The 21,157-nt window shown below is 44.2% G+C and overlaps 1 protein-coding gene across 1 annotated transcript; it reads right to left on the bottom strand.

Annotated features, from left to right (window-relative positions):
* Positions 1 to 12,733: 12,733 nt before the first annotated feature.
* On the bottom strand, positions 12,734 to 19,158 carry slitrk4 (SLIT and NTRK-like family, member 4). The gene is made up of 2 exons (XM_056439954.1): positions 18,362 to 19,158; positions 12,734 to 17,516 (listed from the first exon to the last, which is right to left on the bottom strand). The coding sequence occupies exon 2, from the start codon at positions 17,472 to 17,474 to the stop codon at positions 14,907 to 14,909; it is 2,568 nt and encodes an 855-aa protein (XP_056295929.1). The 5' UTR covers positions 17,475 to 17,516; positions 18,362 to 19,158; the 3' UTR covers positions 12,734 to 14,906.
* Between the last annotated feature and the right edge of the window lie 1,999 nt (positions 19,159 to 21,157).

Here is a 21,157-nt window from a genome sequence, read left to right as displayed (position 1 = left end):
TGGACTTCAGGAGACGGCAGGTGGAGGAGCACGCACCCCTGCATATCAACGGTTCTGCAGTGGAAATGGTCAGCTGCTTCAGGTTCCTCGGGGTCAACATCAGCAACGACCTCACCTGGTCTGCTCACACAGACAAGGTGGTCAAAGCGGCCCGGAAGCGCCTCTTCTTCCTGAGGAGACTGAAGAAGTTTGGCATGGATTCAGTCATCCTCACCAATTTCTACAGATGCACAATAGAAAGCATCCTGACTGGGTGCATCACAGTGTGGTATGGGAGCTGCACAGCCAATGACCGCAAGGCCCGACGCAGTGTGGTCAGGACTGCGGAGTTCATCATCGGTAGGGAGCTCCCAGCCCAGCAGGACACATACCGCACACGATGCCTCAGGAAGACTGGCAGGATCCTAAAGGACTGCCATCATCAGCCTTCAGCCTGTTCACCCCGCTGCCTTCTGGAAGGCGGTACCGTAGCATCCGGTCTCGCACACAGAGACTGGAGAACAGTTTCTTCCCGAGAGCCATCAGGCTGCTCAATGGACACTGACACACGATCGACACTTTTGCACTCGACACTTTACACTCGTCACTTTACATACACTGTCACTTTCAGCCTTGTACTTACACTTACACTTTCTATTGCACTACCTGCTTTCACTTCCTGCTACTCCCATTTGTCTGTAGTCTAGTTATTATGTGTATTATATGTATATATGTTAGTATTATGTTCAGAGTTCTTGTACAGTGTGTATGTCATGTTATGTTATGTTATATTATGTTAGGCTATGGTAGTTGTTGTGTGGTGCCTTGTCCTAAGAATTTCAGTGCCCAGTCTGACCCTGTGTCATTCTGTGTATCTGACAATAAAAAAAGACTTGAGACTTGAGACTTGAATGTTTGTTTCACTTTTGACAGATTGAAGGTAAAATATTCAATATTGCCACTTTGTTTTTGGGCTACCACCGACTCCTGAGAGGAAGTTCCTGTTGCTTCGTCCACTAAATGCTCAGCGTCAGGATGCTGGGGTTCGACGGAGTCACGCCATCTTGTTTTTAGTTGATGTATAAACGCAAAATGTCGGACATTTATTTGTTCTTGACGCCGCTGGCTCGCTCCCAGGCGTAGGGACACAGACGTGTAACAGCTAAGGGGCAGATAGCCGAAAAAAGGCCGTAGAGCAATGATCTTCGTCGCGTAAGCACGTCGAGAGGATGAGCGCCAACTCGGATGAGCGCGAGAAAAAGTGAACACGAGCCGAGTGGGAAGGGGAGGAAAGACGGGGTGGGGGGGGCGAAACAGTAATGTCCTCTATGAAACACGGAGAAAAAATACACACTCCGTGCACAGTAGAGACCCTGTTCAGATGCGCACCGCTTTCACGGATGGGCACACTCAAACGCACAAAAACATTACACACACACTCACACACAGAGAGAGAGAGAGAGAGAGAGAGAGAGCATTTGGAAGCTTGCATAATTCTCTCTGTGGGTGTCAATTAAATCTCTCAGTTCTGTCAACAGCGCGCACACACACACACATTGATTCTCTTTCTCTTCAACAGCTAGCGCATCGTGAACACCGGCTGTTGGCAAGCGAGAGAGAGAGAGAGAGAGAGCATGAAAGCGCTGCAGGTAATGTAACACACACGCACAAACCCACCAACCAAAGAAAACGTTCCATCACCAGATGCTAACGAAGGTAATAAACTCCCATCCATCCTGGTTCGTCAGAGGGCGTACGGATGTGTCATTAGCTGAACAAACAGCGGCTCATGCCACTGTGGAACGAGTCCGACCGGTGACAGGGGACGACGTCGCATAATGCGCGTCTACATAATCTAACATAATACGCATCTTGTGACTCAAAGAGGCGGAGTGCACGAAAACTGGGGACGGTCACATGTTTCGAAATGTGCAGCGTAAACAGCTGTGTTGATCTGTGAATGTCACGGTGCGTGTTCCTTTCAGACGTTTCCATCACAAACTACCCCAACTCATACACACAGATGCCCGATAACGTTCAGGATTTGGGGACTTTAATGGGTAAGCATGGAGCCCGCTATCACTCAACATACATATTGAAAAGAGAAGGTTGTATATGTGTGTCCTAAATTATTCAAGGCAAATTTTTTGCTAAAGAAATGTGTTGTTGATATCTCCAGTCTTATTTTGCCTTGATTTTCTTGTTATCGCCGCATTTCTCTCACTGGTATTGTTTTTAATTTAATAAACCAAAGCCTTTTTGTCACACTGTACCTCCGTCTGTGGGTTTCACAATTACATAACCGATGAAAAAGTCTGAAAAAGAGCTTATGAATACATCGCGTGACTCCAGCGGATGATCAAACGTCACACCTTCACCTTCTTGACTTCTGAAGCGTCGCCCGCAGCGCAGCTGAAGGTACACAAACAGGGGCGAGGCAGTTTTTAGAAAGAAATGAACATATTGTGACACTTCTCAGTCTGCCAGAGGGACTCAATCAGGGTACTTCGACGTTCATCATTTATCGAGAATAAAGACGGGAATACCCACTTTTGGACCACGCAGTGCTCACTTATTAAAATGAAATACAACTTTATTTGAAAGGTTATGAACATATTCTGGTGAAACAAATTGGAATCTGTCAAATAAAATCATACATTTTGTCTGGTTTCTTCAGTGGAGTTTTGCATCTTGCTTTCCATAGAGTTGAAATGTTCTTCAAATTCCACGCACAGCATCTCAGTTGGAAAATTGACAAAAATTCGACAAGCTTTGATTCAACATGATACTTTCCCCTGCACAAATTAATACCGCCACTCTCGGGGGTTATTAATGTGACATTCAGAGTTATTAAAACCAAACAATGATGGAATAGACGAGAGAGCAGAAACAAATATTGAAGGTGCTGCAAAGACAAACGTGCCCTCTTCCCACCTATTATTCATAGAATTAATGAAACACACACACACAGACACACACACACACACACACACACAGATTGACCTGTTATTTCAAACCAGATGCACGTTGATTGATCTTCCTCTCGATTGGCCTCCCTCTGTTCGACAGCAAAAGGCACAGATCCATATTCCACTTCATTGTCATCAATACGCTTTGTGGCATTTACATCACATAATGCAGAGAAGAAGAAGAACAAGTAGGTGTTCACCATCCTCGTGCTGTGGTTTGACACGAAACAAAGAGAAACATCTGGAGAATTGTTTCATAAATGGCAAGTGTGTTCTGCATTTGACCCAAAAAGATGGGATGCCTTTAGTTGCCCAACACCAGCGCTGTAAAAAAGATCCATCAGAGTGAGTCGGATGCAAGCACAGCAGGCGCTTATTCAGTTTGCACTCTGCACAATTAAATAAACACACATAGAAGCAGATGATGAATGCAAAAATAAAATCTATATTTTGATGTATCACAGCAGGGGAGTTTAGGAGAGCGCTAATCCAACATTGCAATAAACCACAGCCTCTCATTTATTTTACATGTTCAGTGATGGTAAACCAATGTGGTCTCTTAGGGGTTGGTACCATTACTTCCCCCCCTCCCCTCAAAATGTGAAAACATACAGCTGTTTTTAATAATTGGCTCCGCTGGAGACCGACAGAAGGTGGTTTGGATATTGGACACATATTCAGATTACACCGTGGAGAGCCTGAACGGAGGGCCGCAAGAACAAAACAACAGGCAGCAATACGGAAACTCAAATATAAATACAGATATGTAGTCGACGGGCTTTGGATGTTCTCAACCGACTGAGCCGGCGGTATCGGTGGTCATCAGCCTCACAGACATCGCCGGAAGGGGTTCGGGAGGCTAAGAGCAATCATGACGGAGGCAAAGGAGGAGGTCAGGTGACGTAGTAGAAAGTCCATGTGGGTCGGAACATCATTTAACTTACTCCCCGACTTACAGAACTTAAGTTAAGAACGTAACTTGCGTACAAATCGTAATTTAACTTCGCAACAACCCATAACGAACATCATTTTAACCCTGGAAGGTGATCTTTTCCTGAAACCTATCAGAGTAGTATTGGTTTCATTTCAAAATGTGAACTATGTGTTTAAGAGTGTTTTACGCAGTTTGGTCTATGTCCATTCAACTGCAGAGTCAGCGATAATTATCTGTGGACCCCGTCCATTCTGATGGGACAGCGTTCACATTGCACATTTTATACACTCTTAATCTAAACATATTGATACATATACACACAAGGCATAATCAACCGTGTCACAGTTTTTAAATAAAACACAAATACATATCCCAGTGAAATTGAGGGACTACTGCACGATTATCTGCGTATTGATATATATATATATATATTATTTGCCATATCTATCCCTGCCGCATGGCTCTATGAGACAATATGCACGGAGCCATTAGGATGCAATTGAGTAGCTATTTATAAAATGAAACCCCAACAAGCCAAAATCCAAATAAACACTGTAAGTGCTAAATCTGTGGTGTCAGGAGTCTTTGAGCCGCCTCCAGCAGAGTCCACATGAATACCATCGCTTGGCGCGCTGCTCGTCCTTGAGGGGCCAATTCATTCGTTAGCTGGAAAGCCCAATCAATCACAATGTATCAGAGGAAGAAGACCACGGATCATAATTCAGCTCAGGTACAGCATGAAAAGACAGGGGAGACGAGGGATGGAGGTGAAGAAAGGCAAACAAGACAGATTGGCGTGTGTGGGGGCGGGATTGCAGCCAGACATTTTATGGCGGTACTGTCCCGTGAGTTTCCCGGTGATAAAGAGTCACCTGTCAACTGGGTCACCTGTCAATGGAAGAGGTGTTTGGATCTTCCGCTCGTGTAAACGCCACAGAGCATCCATCCCAGTATAGTGTACATGATATTATTGACTTATAAGTACGGATCACTTGAATGTTGCATCTCTTGGAGTTGGAACTTTTTTTTTTTTACTTGACATACTATTGGGGTAGCATGTGAATTTCACCAAGGGATGAAGACAGATGTATTACTAAGGATGTTAATCAAGAGTAATATGTCATCATTTGTTGATTTATAATTTGTATTATAAATCTGAAAAGTAATGAAAGTTATCGTACACATGTATTCATAGTGAAATGGACAGAAAAGGCAAGACTTTCAGTGTTGTTATGTGATAAGAACACAAGCTATTGATCAGCGAGACGACGAGCAGAGGGAAAGCCTCCGATGTTCTCCCCGCTAACAGACTTCCACTCGTGCAACCTCCAGTGTCCGAGAGTCCCGGAGGTCTAAAGCCTCCTCTACTCGTCTGCAACGGTTCCCGTTGCCTTCATCGATCGCCCGTAGATCAATGTAATAAAAACGGAAACAGATGTAGCTTTGCACTCAGATGACACAGCAGCACATCAATCAGAGCTGACGCGCGTCGCTTTAACAACCATTTCTCGATGCTCATCTTTCAAATTGTAAAGGTTTTTCACGACGTTCGAGGCTTTCGGCTGCTTAAGTGCGACGATTCCTGTGATTTAGAGCTCCGCAGGTGTAAAGTAGCCAAGTACATTGAGTACTTTACTGAAGTATAATTTGGAGTTGATGGCACTTTGCTCGATTTGCATTTGAACACCGTCACCGCAGAGCCTCTTTACCGAGGACAGTGAGTGCTTTTTTCTTTTTCTTTCACAGAAGTCTTAAACTAGCTAGCAGTATGTGCAGTTGTACCACCTTAAACAATACATACTTCTTTAAAGTTATGCCTGCATTCACAAAAGATAACCATACCCCGCTATCGCGTAAAAGTACGACTTCACTGCGGTAGCGGGACATTTACTTCATGATAATTGCATCCAATTCACAGTGAATACTGTATACATTTAGCACTTAACAATAGACCTTTCGGTGAATTTGATAGTATTAGTACCGATCCAGTTCCAGAGATCTGCTATCCGTCATGAAACACGTGATGGAACTGAGCTAAATGTGTCACACCTGCTCGTTCCTGCTAGGACGAGTTCAAAACGCCTGCGATAAAATTACAATAAAGGTCAGTTTGGACACTTTAGCATGCCACTACTAATTCAAATTTAACCGATTTGATACTTTCTTCTTAGCTCACACTTTTGAAGTCGTTGCGGCAGACTCAATTCAGTCACTTTCTCCACTGGGAACACACGATGTGCTCAAAAAGGTTCGTCAGAACTAGATGGAGAGCAGGATGGAACTGGGACACGGTGAGGTCACGCCCCCTTCAATGTCTAGCAGTTATTTGATTGGACGCTACAGCCGAAGCTGAAGTTGTATACCAATGTGAATAAATATCACTGAATAAACTTTCCCCTCTCAAGTTTCATATTTAATTTGTTTATGATCCATCAACATCTGGTTGAAATTTTTGTTTATCTGAACAACAGAGGAACCACAAACAACTTTCTTAAAAAAAAAGAAAAGAGTTGTCTTTTCATGATCTGTTATTTCCCTCATAACTGTTCGTGAAAATATCGTTGAAGTTTAGAGCGAGCAGGAGAGTCCCTCCGTCTGTCAGCAGGAAGCCATTTTCCCATTATCGTCACGCAAGGCTGATAATTCCTGAGCGTCGGGTTTGATGAGTTACATCATTTCAATTGTTCGCCCCGAAACACTTATCTTAATAAATACTTTCCAGTGTTCAAATGTCACCGTGATTATATCCTGGCGTATTTAATAATGACTTCATGATTAGAGTATCAATAAACAGAGACGCAAATGATGAATAAATAACTCATTCGCATTCTATCCGTCGAAATCGATCCCGTAGCCTCTAAGCGGGTCACGGAACAAAATATATACACAGGATTCAGCTAACGGGCTACAGGAGAGAAAACACTGCTGCTCTGGCAGTAATAATTACCCTGGGTCTTTATTAGTATTAGTGTGCAGACACACTCCGTTAAAAAGTCCCTCCAGCTGTTGAAGCCGACAGCCGATCCAGCTGTGATGATCGTAAAACAGACTCGACGCCACACAACGACACACTTCTGAGGAGAGGACGTCTCATTTCTAGTAAAACAGAACACACGTCCTTGTTTCCACGTGGAAAAGATCCACGTGGAAGCAATTCAGAGGCCTGGGTTTGAATCCACAGCAGACGTTTGGCTCGTCGTAGAAGGAGACGTACAGGTGTAATCGATCAATACATTCAAAATGTCCGAATTCCTATTCACGTGAGCGACTTCCAAGTTGCTGGTTCACTGTCATCATGGCTGACTCGTGAGACCTGATGGAACCGAGCCACTGCCTCTCTCGCTTTTGCCGCTATGATATTTCAAAAGTCCGTTGTAAAAGAAATAAAAAATAAAAAAAGGTGTACAGATAACAATCAAAACGAGATAAGTTGTCTTTTCAAATAGGTGCGACCAAAGCAACAGGAAGTTGAGGGAGATGTCAACTAAAGGTTTTTTTTTTTCCCGGACACTATTTTCTAATAATCCCTCGCCTCAGTGACTAATGGGGGGGGGGGGGGGAGACGATTTCAGACGTCGGTCCTCTGTGGGTTGTCTTCATTATTAACCACACAATACAGCGGTAATTGTTGCACACCCTGCGGTGGATCTGCGGTTCACTGTGTGTACCTTTCTGGGTGTGTCATGTAAACTTTGTTCCCAGAAGACATCGGTGCCAAAGGGAGTGAGAGTTGGGAGTTTAATGAAAGTACATGTTGCCCTTAGCGATTACATTACAGGTACGTTTAGCAACTGCGTATCTAGACTGTAGTCTATGGAGGAGTATGGCAGTGGGTGTGTGTTTGCAGGTTAAAGTTCACCTGGGAACATTTACATACAGTTAGGCATAATGAGCGCTTAACCGTAACCTTGAAAATTTAAATTGTTGCACATAACTAATTAACATTAACACATTTCCAATCACGCATTGGAAATCCACCAACTTCACAGCAACACATCGACATTTTTCATTCAACAAAGGGTCATACATTGTATTTGAGGTATGTGGGTAGCAGAAATCATATTGGACGGGATTTTTTCAAAATAAATGAGGCTTGCTGAGAAGAGAAAAACCTTAAAGACAGGATATAATGGTGCCATTAGTGGTGACTTTCATTCTCTCCAATTATTCTGCCAGAGCAGGTGACACTTTTCGATTTTTTTGGTCAGGAACTCAATATTCAAAGCCGGTGCAAAAAAAAAAGAATATTCAGAAAAGGACCGAATTTAAATGGGGGAAATGGAATTAATTTAACGGTGTGGACACGGAGGCCAAATAGGCTCTGGAGGGGGGCTGTGAAATTCAACCTTAAGTACGGTCTTTAATATGTGGCATTAAATTAAAGCAAACTTAAAAAGAGCACAGGAGAGCGTGCCGCTGTGTTGGGTTTAGGTGTCGAGCCTGTTTATGACCTCAGGTGGTGAAAGCAACACACACGCTCTCCTTGTGTGTGTCATCAGGCTGTGAAGGACTCAACGGGGGAGAGAGAGAGAGAGAGAAATCGGGCTTTCCTTTATGTCCCTTAATGGTGTGAAAATGGCAGCCGAGCCACATTGGAGCAGCTCTGGGGGGATTTTGTCCACGTTTAAGCGGCAGCTGGTGGGCAGGGCGAGGCATTGTTTTCCTCTCGTTAGGGATGCTTTGAGTAATTTGTCACAACCATGGGGGGGACGCAATGGTGCAATGCCCTTTCATCCCCAAATGTCCGCCTGTCTGCGGCGGGTGCCCAAAAAAAAAGCCCATTCCTGAGCACATTGTTGGAATTCAGCCGCCATCTGGCCATCACGGCTTCAGATGGTGTGAAAGGGGAGGTGACAGTGTAATTTAATCAAACAACAACACACAGAAAGTTCATACAACAACACACACACAGATCATACAGCGCGAACAAGGGAACAGGCATCAATGCCTCCAACGTGAAACACTTCATGAAAGTAATAAACTGGGGACGTTTCACGGTGATGTCTAGTCAAGATGTTTTTTTTACACTATTCTCCTTTTGTGTCCTTCAAAATGTATGGCATTATACAATGCATATTAATAAAGGCTATTTTCTCAAAATGAGGTTGTTGTTGTTGTTGACTGAGCCAGAAATATACCCCTCAGTAGCACTTACATCCACCATCCTTTCCAGTTCCATATCTTTCTATATTCTGAAGGGTTGAAAAGATTTCTGGGACATTTTGTTTTCTTAGTTCCTTCTTTAAAAATATTTAGCTCTAATATAACCAAATGAAACAATAATGTGGATACCTGACGTTGTCCAATGTTCAGATTTCTATTCTGGAATATGTATTCTAGTCCATCATCAATACGATGGAAAATGTAGATTTAAAAGTACATTTTCACAAAAAAATAACAGTGCAAAAAATACAGGGAATGCTCTCTTGGCCTTCTCCACACTTCTAGAACATGATATCCATCGTTAGATAATGTTGGGCATCAACCCCCACAGAGAATATTTTAAAGAACCATTCCATTGGTTTTACATGTTTTAGCACAGTCATTAGAAATGACTTTCTTATGCTTTACACCACACGTTACTATCGGGAAAACAATGCCACTGTTTCTTTAAGTTATTCCGGGCATTCATTAGTTTCCACAGTAGTGTCTTTAAAATAATGCACTTCTTTGTTCACAGGAAAAGCAGAGTTCACTTTTTGTTTCAAGTTCTCTGACACAACAAAACCACTTGGTAAGGTTGGATTCAAATAAATAGGTTGGCTCAGTAAAGGATTATTTAAGTCTAATAAAACAATGGTAGATTAAGTCAATGTTAACTTGGTTTCAGGCGGCACACAAACATTGATCTCAGGGACAGAACCTCCCTTCCCATCCTCACGCCACCTTCTCACTGTTTATCCTTCCAGTTGCTACAAAACACAAAATGCACTGCATGGATATGAAAATATTGAAAAGTTCAAACTTCCAAACACACATCAATGGAATTTAGCTCAAGATCGAAAATACCACGACATGACAATGCGTTGTTTGGAAGATGTCAATGTAATTAAGAAATCTTTTGAATATTCACACTATGAAACAAACTTATTTTTCTCATTTCACTCAAACAAGCACTTTTAGGAGATGTATGGGTTAAAAAGGCAGAACAACTTTTTAATGGTGACCATGGGTGTTTATGAAGAGCTGTTCAATATTTATACCTTGATGGAAAGAAAAACAACAGTTTTTTATATGAATGACAGCTGTAGAAAAAAATATCAGTGTTAGAAAATGTATTCACATTAAAATATTATATATCCTTGAAATGGTTGTTTTAATGAGTATAATTGGTTTGTTTTCTAATATGCAAATTAACACTGAAGAAAAGATATTTCTACAAGTGCTAATTCAAAATACAATATTGGAATGAGTCCATTTGTTTTGTTTGCTTTAATCACTTAACCTTATAAATGCGTTATTCCTGTTCATTTTCAATAATAACAATACGGAATATGAATAGAATGATGTACAGCAAAATTGAAAGAAAATAGAACAGAGATTAAAAAAAATACATTACTTAAGACTGCATATTGTAGTAACATTTGCACACAACACAAGCATCTTTTCATAAAAAAATAACCAGTGTATTCGCTCTTGGCATGTTGACATTTCAAAAAGTGAATTATTTGTTAACTGCTTGGCTTACAATATAAATTACATCACATTAAATAAATACAAATAATAATAATAATATATCGGATTTCTATGTAACTTACAACCTTGTGGTTGGACCCAAATAAAAGGTGTGTACAATATGTGTTCACCCAAATGAAAGGTGTGTGTACAATGTGTGTTCACCCAAATGAAAGGTGTGTGTACAATGTGTGTTCAGCCAATAGCAGACACAAGGAAAAGGAAAGAATCCTAAAGTGGCAATGACAAACACATGTACTGTCATGCAGTGCAAAACAAAAAATAATTCACCTGTAGATTTTGAGAAAATCATCATAAACCACAGGACATCTCTGAAATGTTCTTCACCTTTAAATAATAAAGAATAAAATAATCAAAATTAAAGCAATTCCAGAAATAGAATGAATAACAAATATCTCTTTTCACTCTATGCTTTCAGACTACAGTACACCATCTGCCACTCTCTACGCTGTCCTTAGCTCACAGCGCCCCTTGTGGCCAACCCAAGACATAATGCATTGCACCCTCTAGTTCGAGCACTGCTTTTCAAACATCCCCTCCCACACACACACACACACACAAATGCGCCAGCATTTCACCAAGCAAGCCCATCAGAACAGAATGCACTCTGGGGCACGGGCAGAGAGTAGTTTAGAACAGAATGGCATAACTGTCTCTTAAGAAAGTGAGAAAAGAAACAAAAAAGAAACCAATCAGGCTTCTTGTGCAGGTCCTATTGTGATTATTTTGTTCTGATTTCTACTGACGCCATGGCGGCCCCCTGAAGGACCCCCTCGAGCTTCCAGGAACAGAACACTGCCCAGGAGCCAAGTCACTGCAGTAAAAATGTTGGACGAAAAATACACTTGTCCAGCCAGTTTTTCTTCTTCTATTTTTTAAGTGAACAAATGATATGTTTCTGCTCTATAACGGAGCACTGTGATCTGAAATATGACAACGGGAAGGAAGAAAGATGGAGGAGGAAGCGGGAACGAGGGAACGGCGCCAACACCACCACATCCCTATTTTAGTTCATAACTGCCAAGGGTATTCATAACTAATGAGGACAATTCTCTGGTGTCCGGATGAGTCATACTTTCTGCTGCTTCCCAAAAGCCCCCATAGGTTGGATTAACACCGAAACAGGAAATCTGAATTTTTAAGCCTAAAGTGAAACAGGCATGAATGTTTGATATGTGCCTAAAAACAGATGGAGCGATGAAACCTGCTAGACAAGAAGACCTGAGCAAAGAAGAAGAAGAAGAAGAAAGCTTTAGAAAGTAAGATTTTGGATATTCAGATCTATGGAACTTCTCCACACTTCTGGAACATTAGATCCAACGTTAAATAATGTTGGGCATCAAAGCCACAGCAAATATTTTAAAGAACCATTCTATTGGTTTTACATGTTTTAGCACATTCATTAGAAATGACTTTCTTATGCTTCACACCACACGTTACTATCGGGAAAACAATGCCAATGTTTCTTTACGTTATTCCAGGAATTTCATTAGTTTCCAATTTGTTTCGTTTCATAGGTTGGATTTACACAGAAACAGGCAATCTGAATGTTTAACCCTAAAGTGGATCAGGCATGAATGTTTGATATGTGCCTAAAAACCGATTCCTGCTAGAGAAGAAGACCTGAGCCAAAAGAAGAATAAGAAATTTTCAGAAACTAAGATTTTGGGATATTCAGATGTGGAAAGAACAGAAAGAGAGACAAAAAAGAAAGAAATGAATGTGCACGAGGATACACAAACAGGGGCAAACAACTTGAAATCAGACTTTCTGCCATCTTATTCCCAGGAGATCTGAACCAGAACCCAAAAAACACATTTTGTAAATGTTTTCGAGCCTCGGAAGTTTCGCTCAGCTTGAATATTTTTGCATACATTTTGATTTGTGCTCGGGAGAAAACAACGAGAAGAAACGCTCAACCGGTTTTTCGGTCGTGGAGCGTAACCGGCGGCGCGTTTTCCTCGAATCGCACCAAGCAAACGTAAACGCCGCCCGAAAGACGGCCGCTGTTTGCACAGGACGATGCTCCGACACCGGCAACCGAGGAGTCGGCGGTTTCACCAGCAGAAGTTATTCTTTGCGTTTCCCTTTTAAAAGTAAAAGTGGTCGTGAGAAGCCGAGAGGATGCTCACTTAAAATAAATAGTGGGACACAGTGCAAATAGGTGCTGATTTTAATACCTTGATTTCAACATGATTATACAAGAGAAAATTAACCAATATACAGGGGATTGATGACCGATAGAAAATTTTATTTATTATACTTTCCAAGATACATTCTATTAATTTGTAATGTCAATAAACACTCAGAAGTTCAACGTAACAATACTTGTTTCTTTAAATAAGGACCGGATAGAGTTAAGTTGAGAAAATAATTTTCGAAATAGAACCTGTCTTGACAATATAACCTCAAAACTAGATAAATTAAACAAAATGGTTTGAAGCCGTCATGACCGAGCAAATATAGATTTTTTTCTCCTTTTTTCTTATTTTTTTTTCTTTTACTAATATTGCACATGGTGTTTCATGATATGATTCTGCCGGATCGAACAATTTTAGAGCTTCAATTAGCCGCCTTCCTCCGTCCCCATTCAATTCACCAATCCCAACCATTCTGGAACCATAATCGAAGTTTAATGCACATTTATTTTGGTTGCATAATGTTAATAAGAAAACATTTGACAAGATACTGTGGGAGATATAAGAATAAGGAAACGGCTCGAGACTTCACAGACTTCTACCAGGCCTCGTCTTGTCGTGTGACACAATGAAAAGGAAACATCACAGATCACATTTCACAACCCTCGTCCGGCGGGGTCGAGTTCTCCGTGAACCGGGAGAAACCAGAACCCTTGAATCGACTCAACGGTCACTTCTGCTGGCCGGAATTAGCTCGGATGTGTCCCTCTGTCAAGTCATTTCCACTCTGTGTGTATTATAATTTTTTTTCTTCTCTTTAGTCTTTTTTTTCTTCTTTTTAAATAATACCGATAATTTTTTTAATAATTTCTGCATAGAAAAATAAATTAACTATGTTTTTTTAATTCTTTCACTACGAATTGAGAGCTAACAAGGGGAGGTGGATCACCGGTGGAATTATAGTTTTGACAATTCTGGTTTGTAGTCTCTTGATGATGCTTCGTCGTACAGTGTGTGTGTGTGTGTGTGTGTGTGTGTGTAGATGTTTGTCCTTTCTTGTAATTTACAAACCAGTCCCACAGATACAAATAATGTAAGACTTACACAATTAATTCCAGGTTACGCTTACACAGCAAGCAGTTTTGTTATGATCATTATTCTATTCTTTTTTTTATCCTTGGGTTTTTATAATTTTTCAGAAACAACATCCTCTGACAGTCCGTGTGTGTTTGTGTGTGTGTGCTGTTAGATTTTACCCGAAACATACAGGAACTGTAAGTAGCAACTTTGAAGAGAAACACAACTCCATTCAGAAGACACTATATTTAACATGGCTCCTTACACAAAGAGAACAAGTGATGGAATCCCCCCCGCCCCCCCGCACAAAAGAAACCGGAGCAGGTGTACCGCTACTGATGTGTAATCCAGACAAGGTGGCAGAGAGTCTGCCTCCAACTCCAGAGGGCATTCCCAAGAACAAACACATATCCCCGCGAAAAAAACAAAAACAAAAAAAATACCATCCATTGAGTCACCGACTCTGTTCATCTGATCCCAGAAGAGGTGGTTTGGGATACTTTCCAGAAAAAAAAGAACAACTGCGTGCAGTCTTGTTGTCTCTCTCTTTTTGTTTAAATGAGGGGTTGAAGACGGCGAGGTATATTCTCAAGCACTGTTTTCAAGACCCTTTTGATTTGGTTGGGAATAACAGAAGAAGGAGAGCCAAAAAGTACCCATTTCAATAGCAGCAACAACAAAAAATAAAGATTATAACATGACTGTCTGGTTGCTCATTGGGGTGTCTTGCGGTCTTTGTATGTGGGATTCATACATGTAGTGGCATGGATAATCCAAAAGGTATTTTACTGTGAAATAGATCCACGCCAATTCTAGTAATAGCTTTTGTACTGTGGAGCCATTTTGTCCATCTCTGCATTGGTCATTAAGGATTTCCAGAAGGCACTTTTTCTATGTGTAAATGTGTGTGTGTGTGTGTGTGTATAGCTGCAGAGAGGAAAAACGAGAGATCTTGGGAGTTGAATGGTGTGTGTGTGTGTGGCCAGAGGGGGACATAAAACCAGAGAAAGGCAGATGTGTTTGGCTGCCTGTCTGCCTGTATGCGTGTGTGTGTGTGTGTGTGTGTGTGTGTGTGTGTATGTAATCAATGCACTAAACCCAACACAACAATCCCTACATTTTACTCAGCACAGTCTGCTCCTCGAGCACCTGTAGGTAATCAGGCGTTCCTTGGAGCTTGGCCCTCAGTTCGTAATACTCACTTTTCCTCTGCTCCACCACGATCTTACTGTGGTTCCCGCCTATCAGCGACGACTTCTTCATCTTTTTATCCAGCGTTTTCTCCGGGTAACGGATCTCGTAGCCGCCCATCCCTATGCTGTTGAAATCTCTCTTGCTGTCCAGGAAGTTCTGGATGAACATGCTGGGCTCGCGGTGGGGGAGGAACTCCTCCAGCTCGTCGATGGTGCTGAGGCGTTTATTGCGCTCCAGCGTCGAGAGCGAGAGCGAGTCCTTGTCCTTGTCGGCGCTGTTCCGGAGGATGATCTTCTGCCTCTGCGAGTCGGCGAACTTGAACCCGGCGTCCATGTCCGAGGAGCGTCCGATGCCGCAGGTGTGGCTCTTGCCCATGTGCTCGATGGTCTGCGGGATGAACGTCTCGCCTCCCAGGTCGTCCCCTGGGATGCAGCCCTTTTTGCCAGATTTGTGACTGTGCCTGCGGAGCTGCAACGACATGGAGCCGCACTCCTCATTCCCGAGCACCTCCTGCCTGCCCACCGGCTTTTTATTCCGCCTCAGGACAAAGACCAGAAGGCAGAAGGCCACGAACACAGTGAAGATGAGCACGACCAGAATGCTGAGGATCATGATGGAGAGAGGCACGGGCCCTCCCGGTGGTGCTTTGCCAACTCCGGCGGGCGACACCGAGGTCAAAACCGGGGTGGCGCCGGTGAGAATAAACGGCGGTCTTGCCACCAGTTTGGGACACAGGATCTCGTTTTTTAAGAGGCGCAGCTCAATGTTGGAAAACTTCAGAGGGGAGGCACATTTCACCTCTTTGGCAGCTACTCCGTCACTTAGCTTCTCTAGCCAGAGTTTGAGGGCGACAAGATCGCAGGTGCACTCCCAGGGGTTCCCTTCCAGGTCAATCTGGGTTAATGATCGCAGCTGGTCCAAGACCCCACTCACCGGTAGGGTCATGAAGTGGTTGTTCTTCAGATTGAGTCTGGCTAAAGAGACACCCGCAAACATGTAGGCGGGGAGACTCCGCAGGACGTTGTTGTTCAGATACAGGAGTTGGAGGTTCGGCATGGAGTCAAATGTACCCGCTAAGATTTCTTTTATGGCATTGTATTCCAAATATAGGTATTGTAAGTTTGTGAGGCCCAAAAACATCTCTGGGTGCAACTGCTCAAGCTGGTTTCCATTCAGATACAGTCTCCTCAGATTAGTAAGGTTCGCAAACACACCTTTCTGTACTGTGAGAATTTGATTGCTGCCTAGATGAAGCAAATCTAAACCCTCGAACCCTTGGAAATCAACCGGGCTCATGTCACGGATGTAATTTCCACTCATGTGAAGCTTCTTGGCATTTTGGGGTTTGGGAAGGAGATCACCTAAACTTTGTATATTCCTCTCCTGACAGCTGACGCTGATGCCAAAATCAGAAGGGTGGGCTTTACAGCTGCAGGGCTGTGGACATGACATTGGAAAAGATATAATCTGGCTATTTCTTCCAAAAGGGGGTAAACCGGCCACAATGCCATTACCGTAAATCTTGGATGGGTCAGTGTTTTTTGGCGCTTTCGTGGCTAGGGGAGCCACAGTGGTTGGTGACATAGAGGGCGACTGCCCATTATCGGGCGGAGGCATCCTGACATCAAAGTCACTTCCTGTGCCCATGGGACAAAGCTCCTGTTTGTTGGTTACTTTCAGGAGCCGCCCGTACAAGTCACTCGGTGTTTCACATATGGCCTCGCCGATAAAAATGTTATAGGGCATGTTTTCAAGCCATGCCTTGAGAGGCGCTAAATCACAGGTACAGTTCCAGGGATTGTCATCCAGCTGGAGCTCTACAATACGCCCAATGTGCTCCAGGACCCCCAAATAGGGAATCTTCTGGATCCGGTTCCCCCTTATATCCAGGTGTGTGAGCGAATTAAAGCGAAAAATGTTGTCAGGAATTACCTGTACGAGATTATCGTTCAGAATGAGCACTTTGAGCCTATGCAGTTTGTTAAACGCTCCTTTTTCAATGTATTTTATCAAGTTGTAATCAGCCTGGAGGTATTCCAAGTTTTCTATCCCTTGGAAAGTGTCCGCTCGGAGCACCTTCAACTCGTTGTTGTTCAGGTGCAGCTGTTTCAAGGCGCTCATCCCCATGAACGCTCCGCCCTCGATGTTCTGCAGTTTATTGTTGCCCAGCTGCAGCGACACGGCGTGGGTGAAGTTGAGGAACGAGTTTGGGTAGAGGATGATCAAGAAGTTGTTCTGGAAGTTGAGGTGGTACAGGGACGAGGCCGGCGGGATGAGCTGCGTGGGCCGGTAGACGGTGACCTTCTCGCAGTTGGCGTACAGCACGTTCTCCAAGGACATGCAGGAGCAGACGCTGCAGGTCTCGGCCATCAGGTCCGAGACGGACGGGTCCGCCATGTGGGGTCCGTCCGACGCGGAGGGGGAGGAGGAGGAGAGGGAGCCGGAGATGGAGGAAGAAAAGGCTGCCAGCAGGAGTATGAGCAGCATCTCGCCGGTTAGAAATCCTCCCCCAGAAAACCATTTAGTAACCTTTTGAGAGGATAAAAAAAAAAAAAGGGGCGGACGCATGCAGAAACATTCACACACACACACGCACACACATGTTCACACATGTATGTGCAAACAAGCCCAATGATGCACACACACATGAACACACAGAGGAAACCATCAAAAAATGCATTATTTGATATTGATTACACTGAAATTGAAATTTGTAATCCATTCTTTAACATTAGTCTCAGGAATTGCAGTATGACTTATTCATGCAAATATAACAATGAGCAAATCACTGTGCTAAAAGGTGCACATTTCTAACCATTGCGCTTTTCTTTATTGGTATCATTGCAGAGAGTGAAACAATGATTGGCCCTAATGATCTGACCAGCATCATGTTTGATGCAGACTATTCGGGGACTGCAGAAAAAGTGGCACATGTTCTAGAAATTAATCAAACCTGTGAACTGCTGCTGCACATCTATGCGTCTTATTTCTGCCAGTCAAAGCGAGAAGCATCGTCTTGGAAACCGTCTAAGACAGCAGCTGGATGAGTTATTCACCTCTCAGCGTATTCCACATAATCAAAGTCAAGCGGCTGCAGTTTTTCTCTCTTTTTCTTTTTTTCTCTCCTTTTTTCTTGAAAGGGGTCTCATTTGAAGCAAGCAGCAGCCACACCGTCGCCACTGAGCGGCACATTCAGGTTATTTAAGAAAAAGCAACTGTCAGAGCAAAGGGGGGAAGATGAAGAATTGGTACTGTGCCCGGTTGCTGACATGCTGAGAGGATTAAAGCCGCATGCATTGATTAACCCCCGCATGTGACGCGAGAATGAAATATACTCCTATGATATCTTCAAAAGAAGAAAAAAACAGACTTACCCAAAGCTGAGTCGGTTTTGAATGCGGCTCCCTCTGGAGACACGGGGCAGCATTGGCGAGACATGGATGGAGACAAGTGGAGCGCGGTAGTTACAGGTTCCTCCGGCCCCCTATATCCCCATGTAGGCTACTGTATATCAACCCGAGCCAAGCAAACTGGCGGGGGTGCGGTGGTAGAGGAGGAGGAGGAAGAGGTGAGGGGAGAGGAGGGGGGGAAAGAGAGAGGGGGGGGTGCTCCGATTTCACCCGATGCGTCTCTGGCTGACGGGCTCCTCTTGCTTGGAAAAATCACCCCTCTGGTCATTCGGTCCCCAAGGTGGTTGTACTACCTCCATGGGAGAGCATTCGTTTTTGTTGCAGGAGAGAGCGAGACAGTGACAGAGGAGGGTGGGGGAGAGGGAGAGAGATTGGGGGAAGACTGAAAGAAAGAGAGAGAGAGAGAAAGCTTTTAGAGATCTTGACAGCGCGTCCGGCGGCTCCGAGACGTGAAAAAAGACGCAAGGCGGTCGCTGATGCGGTGAAATAAGTCTGTCATTCTTAGAGCGTGGAGTTTTTTTCTTCTTTTTTTAACAGGAAGAAACTGAACAGAGGAGGATGAGCAGAGGAGAGGAGAAAAATGGAAGAGAGAGAGAGGACAGCCAACACTGTGCGCCTGGCTTCAGCCGGGCTCGGCAACCCTCCGACTATCCGGTAAAAAAAAAAAATGCCGCTTAGTTTCGAGAGAAGTTGCACATGGATATGCGAGCGGCCCAAAACGCTCCCATCAGTTTTATATTTTCCATCGAGGTAGCATTACAATCCTGGTCTTTGCGCCCGGGACCCCCCTTCCCCCCACCCTCTTGCAACAAAAAAAAGAAAGGAGAAGCAGAAGGAAAAAAAACAGTTGATTTCACCCCCCCCCCCCCCGAGCAGTTTTACTTGCAGGCGGCAGCAGAAGAAGAAGAGGAGGAGATGCTCGCGTCAGTTTCCATCCGAGGCACGCGCAGTCAATCAGGCAAACAAGTCAAGGGAAACTGGTGCGTTAAAAAGAAAGAAAAAATGAATAACGCAGCTATTCTGCCTTTTTTCTTTAGTCCGCTGCGGTGCAAGTGAGGAGCTGGAAACTCTGCGCATCCATCCGTCCACAGGAATGAAACACAAACACTCTTTGGAGCAAGAGTGTACGTGGGGATTTTTTAATGCCCATCAATTTAAAAAAAACATCCAGTTGTAAGAAAATGGAGGGAGTTAAAATAGAAAGGGTTAGCGAGCTTGTGGTCTCCCCCCTCCCCCCTGACACCTCCTGTGAGACAGAGCAGTATCCATATCAGGCGCTTGCAAGTGTGCTCGCTCTTCTGCAGCCGCATTCACCGAGCTTCCCACACGACTAAGAGGTGATTGCAGGGAAGTGGAGGGAGAGAGAGGGAGGGAGGAGGGAGAGAGAGAGAGGGAAGAGAGTTGGGGGGGGGGGGGGCTCTTACATAGCCTGACGAAGAAGGATAAAAAAGAACTTCAGACCTTGAAACGGAGCTGTTATTCGAGCGTGTACTTTAATGGCGTTATTTTAAACACTTTAAATCAACCTGTTTTTTTATGTATTTTTGAAAAAAGGAGGCTGCACTTCTACATATTGTTTTATTGCAACCTACATGGGGATCAAAGCTGGATCAAAAAAACTGCCAAATCGTCGCATTGGACTCAAATTGCGCGACGCGGCTTTCGCGCGACCACGAGGTCCGATCGGAGAGAGACGAAGAGGAAGAGAGAGAGAGGGAGGAAGAAGAAGAGAGAGCAAGAGAGAGAGAGAGAAGAGATAGTGAGCACGCGTTGTGTGTGTGTGTGTGTGCTTAAAACCTGGCACGGTAGCGCGCCTTGTGAGCGGCATCTTAAATAGAAGAGAGAGAGAGAGAGAGGAGGAGAAGAGGGGGTCATTATTCAAGAGTGCTGCAGTCAGACGGGCTTTACGAGGTGGGGAAATCAGTCAATCAGAGGGCTCACGCGGTTCTCATTTGTTTCTCCCCCTCTTCCTGAGAGATCGGAGCGGAGGAGTCGGACGGAGAGGAGAAGGGACCCGAGCGCACGTGAGGTGCGCGCAGCTACACCGCTCTTCGTCTGCTTCTTCTTCGTCGTTCTTGTTTTCCTGGGAAAAAAACTATACAAGCTGCTTTAAATGACTGACACGACCTACGACCTCTCTCTCTCCGTCCACCTCCCTCGTTTAGATATTCATGCGCGATGAGTCCCATGACTGAGCGTATCGCGGCACGCTCCTGCCCCCACAATGCAGCTGACAACACCCACCGCACACACACACACACACACACACACATCCATGGGAGTGGGGAAAAAAAGGTGAGTCGCACACCTGAAACCACACCGGCTTTCTTCGGGTCCCACCGGAAAGCTGCGGCACACCTCTGGTTTCCTCTTGACCGCGGTTGACCGTCTCCGAGTGACGCGCACGCAAAGAAAACAACAAAAGCCGCGCTCTGAAGAAAGGGAAGGTGGGAAGCGTGCGTGTCAACAGAGCCCTGCCCAGCCCCGCGGGTGTGTTTGGTTTGAAGTGTGCGTGCTTGGCGGGACGCAGGTGAACACATTGATAGTTGTGTGTTTGAGATGCCAACAACACTTCAGTTTCACAGTGTTTGTAACGTTTCGGCACGTTTGACTCGCGGCACGGAGACAGGTGACGTTCTTTAATGAATGCCTTATTGTTAGCATTCTTCAACACACTGACAAGGAAGGACAATGACACGCTCCTCGTTTTTCAGGACAGGTCAACCCCGCCTCCCCTCTGCTCCACCAATCACAGGCACG

This window comes from Pseudoliparis swirei, chromosome 19, assembly GCF_029220125.1.
Source record: "Pseudoliparis swirei isolate HS2019 ecotype Mariana Trench chromosome 19, NWPU_hadal_v1, whole genome shotgun sequence".
Classification (NCBI taxonomy): Eukaryota; Metazoa; Chordata; class Actinopteri; order Perciformes; family Liparidae; genus Pseudoliparis; species Pseudoliparis swirei.
This window is presented reverse-complemented; position numbering and strand designations above follow the sequence as displayed.

What these genes read in the sequence shown, in the direction of transcription:
- slitrk4 (XM_056439954.1), bottom strand. Translation starts at nt 17,474, where the DNA reads ATGCTGCTCATACTCCTGCTGGCAGCCTTTTCTTCCTCCATCTCCGGC.